The sequence below is a fragment of the Penaeus chinensis genome, chromosome 18 (genome assembly GCF_019202785.1).
Source record: "Penaeus chinensis breed Huanghai No. 1 chromosome 18, ASM1920278v2, whole genome shotgun sequence".
Taxonomy (NCBI): domain Eukaryota; kingdom Metazoa; phylum Arthropoda; class Malacostraca; order Decapoda; family Penaeidae; genus Penaeus; species Penaeus chinensis.
In genome coordinates this window covers 9,091,536-9,094,035 of record NC_061836.1, presented here as the reverse complement: position 1 = coordinate 9,094,035, position 2,500 = coordinate 9,091,536, and the positions used below count along the sequence as shown (strand labels likewise).

Below are 2,500 nucleotides of genomic sequence, written 5' to 3'. Positions count from 1 at the left end.
AGGAAAATAAAGGGGAAGGGAGGAAGGAAGGAAAGAAGGGAGGTAGAGGGGAAGGAAGAAGGGGTGGGGATGGAAAGAGAGGGGATGAGAAAAAACGAAAGTAAAGAAGAAGAATAGGTAGGGGATGGGGAAGTGGGAAAGAAAGATAAGAGGACGAATGTGAGGAGATGAGGGACAGGAGGGGGAGTGAAGAAAGGAAAAGGCACAGAGAGAGGTGAGAAGGATGGAATGGGGAAAGGAGAAAGAAAGGGGAAGGGGGAAAGAAGGGAGGAGAGATAGGAGGAAGATGAGGGAAAGAACAGAGGGGAAAAGGGGAGAAAGAAGAAAGTAAAGAGGGATAGGGAGCAGGAGAAAAGAAGGAAAGGGAAGCAAGAAAATAAACGAAAGAGGGAAAAGGTGCAGATGAAGAGAAGAGGGGAAGAGAGATAGGAAGAGAAGAAGAAAAAAAGTAGGGAGTGTAGGTGAGAGAGGTAAAAGAGAAAGAGCCAATTCTTTTTTATGCATTGGTATACACACAACCGGAAAACGCAAGTCTTCCTGCGCGAGCTTCTATGGGATAACGACGAATTTAAACCCGTGAAGCCTCGAAGCAGTTCGTCCGCCAGTCATTTTCTAAGGTTTCCGTGGCCTTCATAGGGAAACACGTGGTCTGTTAGAGCAGGTAAGTAAACCCTCTGAAGATTGGTGACGTTCACTTTAATCTTCCTGCTGACGTTAACAGGAGGGCAGGAATATCTAAATAATGAGCTTCGAAAGATTATCTTCCTCTTGTGCCAAACGTGCAGGCGTATATATATATATATATATATATATATATATATATATATATATATATATATAAGTATGTATATGTGTATCTACATCTTTATATATGTATGTGTGTGGTGTATGTGTGTGTGTGTGTGTGTGTGTGTGTGTGTGTGTGCGTGTGTGTGTGTGTGTGTGTGTGTGCGTGTGTGTGTGTGTGTGTGTGTGTGTGTCTATAGATATCTATATATATATGTCTATCTCTCTCTATATATACACACATATATATACACACAAACATACAGTTGAGTATATGAACACACACACACTCACACACACACACACACACACACACACACACACACACACACACACACACACACACACACACACACACAATGATCACTTATATCCGGGTAGAAATAGGCCTATATACTGTAGAAATGGCCAATGTTCCGCTCTGTTACCTTTGATAAACCAGAAACATTTACTGTCTTCCGAACTCCAAATATAAGTTTAAAGAGAAGAAGGATAAAATAGAAGCATGTGTACTAGAATTTGTTTATCTTTTCTTAATCACTGATACTCAAGTAAAAGAAAGAAAAGGAATAAAGAATATGCAATTAGACGCATGTGCCCCACCTCTTGATGTCTTACCAAGATTTGTTGGCCTTTATCCATGGTTAAAAGATAAAAGTAAGAAAACAAAAGCACAAACACTCCCTTGTACCTTGAGTGGTGCTGACGTACTCATGCGACTAGCTAATTGAATTACCCCGGAGCTGGACTATAAGAACGGTCCTCCAGTACTCTTCGGTATCAGCTTCACACGGAGAACCTTCGGGACTTTACCGGTTTACCAAGTCATCCGCCAAGCTTTTTTAATGGTTAACGCTGTTAAGGTCTTCAAGAAGACTTCACCGAATGGTAAGTGAAGAGACTCATGGAGTACCAGACAATGTATTATTAAACAGTGATTTTTTGTTTACGTTGTTACACGGGCGGGAGGGGTTATATTTCTTTAAGTTCCATTAGCTTTGGAAATGAAGCAATCTTAAAAAGAAAATTCAACCTAATATATCTTTTTCAATCAGGTAAGGTCACCGCGTACTTAAATCAGCGGGACTTCGTGGACCACATCACCCACACCTCTCCCGTGGACGGTGTGGTTGTTGTGGACCATGATTACCTGCGAGGAAGGAGGGTCTTCGCGCGCGTGGCGGTCACGTACCGCTACGGTCGCGAGGAGGATGAGGTCATGGGACTTCACTTCAGCAAGGAGCTCGAGCTCATCAACACCGAGGTCGCTCCTAATACTGGAGACGTTCAGGTGACCGACGTCCAGGAACGACTCATCAATAAGCTGGGTGCCAACGCCTACCCTATCAGGGTGAATCTTCCCCAGAACGCTCCCTGCTCCGTTTCCCTTGATAGCGGAGATGAAATGTCCGTACGTATCCCATACAGTATCAACGTTTGCATTTCAATGTTTTAAAATGGATAATTTTCCATAAATATTTAATCAATTATATACTTATCGCTATTTTTTCTGTAATTATTCAAGTTCACTACTCGGATTCCTCTATAAATGATATGGGATGTTTGTTCTAATATAGTCGTCTTGAAATGCTATATGCTTATCCCAATTTTCTGTCTTGCAGACCCAGCCTCTTGGTGTGATCTACGATCTCAGACTGTACGTTGCTGACCGCAAGGAGGAACGTCCTCACAAGCGGAACTCCGTCGGCTTTGC

General features: G+C 42.6%; 1 protein-coding gene across 1 annotated transcript in view; it reads left to right on the top strand.

Moving 5' to 3' along the window:
• The first annotated feature begins 1,560 nt into the window (after positions 1-1,560).
• LOC125034798 (arrestin homolog) overlaps positions 1,561-2,500 on the top strand; it is a 1,852-nt gene continuing 912 nt past the window's right edge. Inside the window, exons 1-3 of the mRNA XM_047626775.1 lie at positions 1,561-1,674; positions 1,842-2,197; positions 2,409-2,500. The exon at positions 2,409-2,500 is cut by the window's right edge and continues 912 nt beyond it. Coding sequence (XP_047482731.1) covers positions 1,632-1,674; positions 1,842-2,197; positions 2,409-2,500 — 491 coding nt within the window. The 5' untranslated portion in view covers positions 1,561-1,631. The remainder of the gene's footprint in view (positions 1,675-1,841; positions 2,198-2,408) is intronic.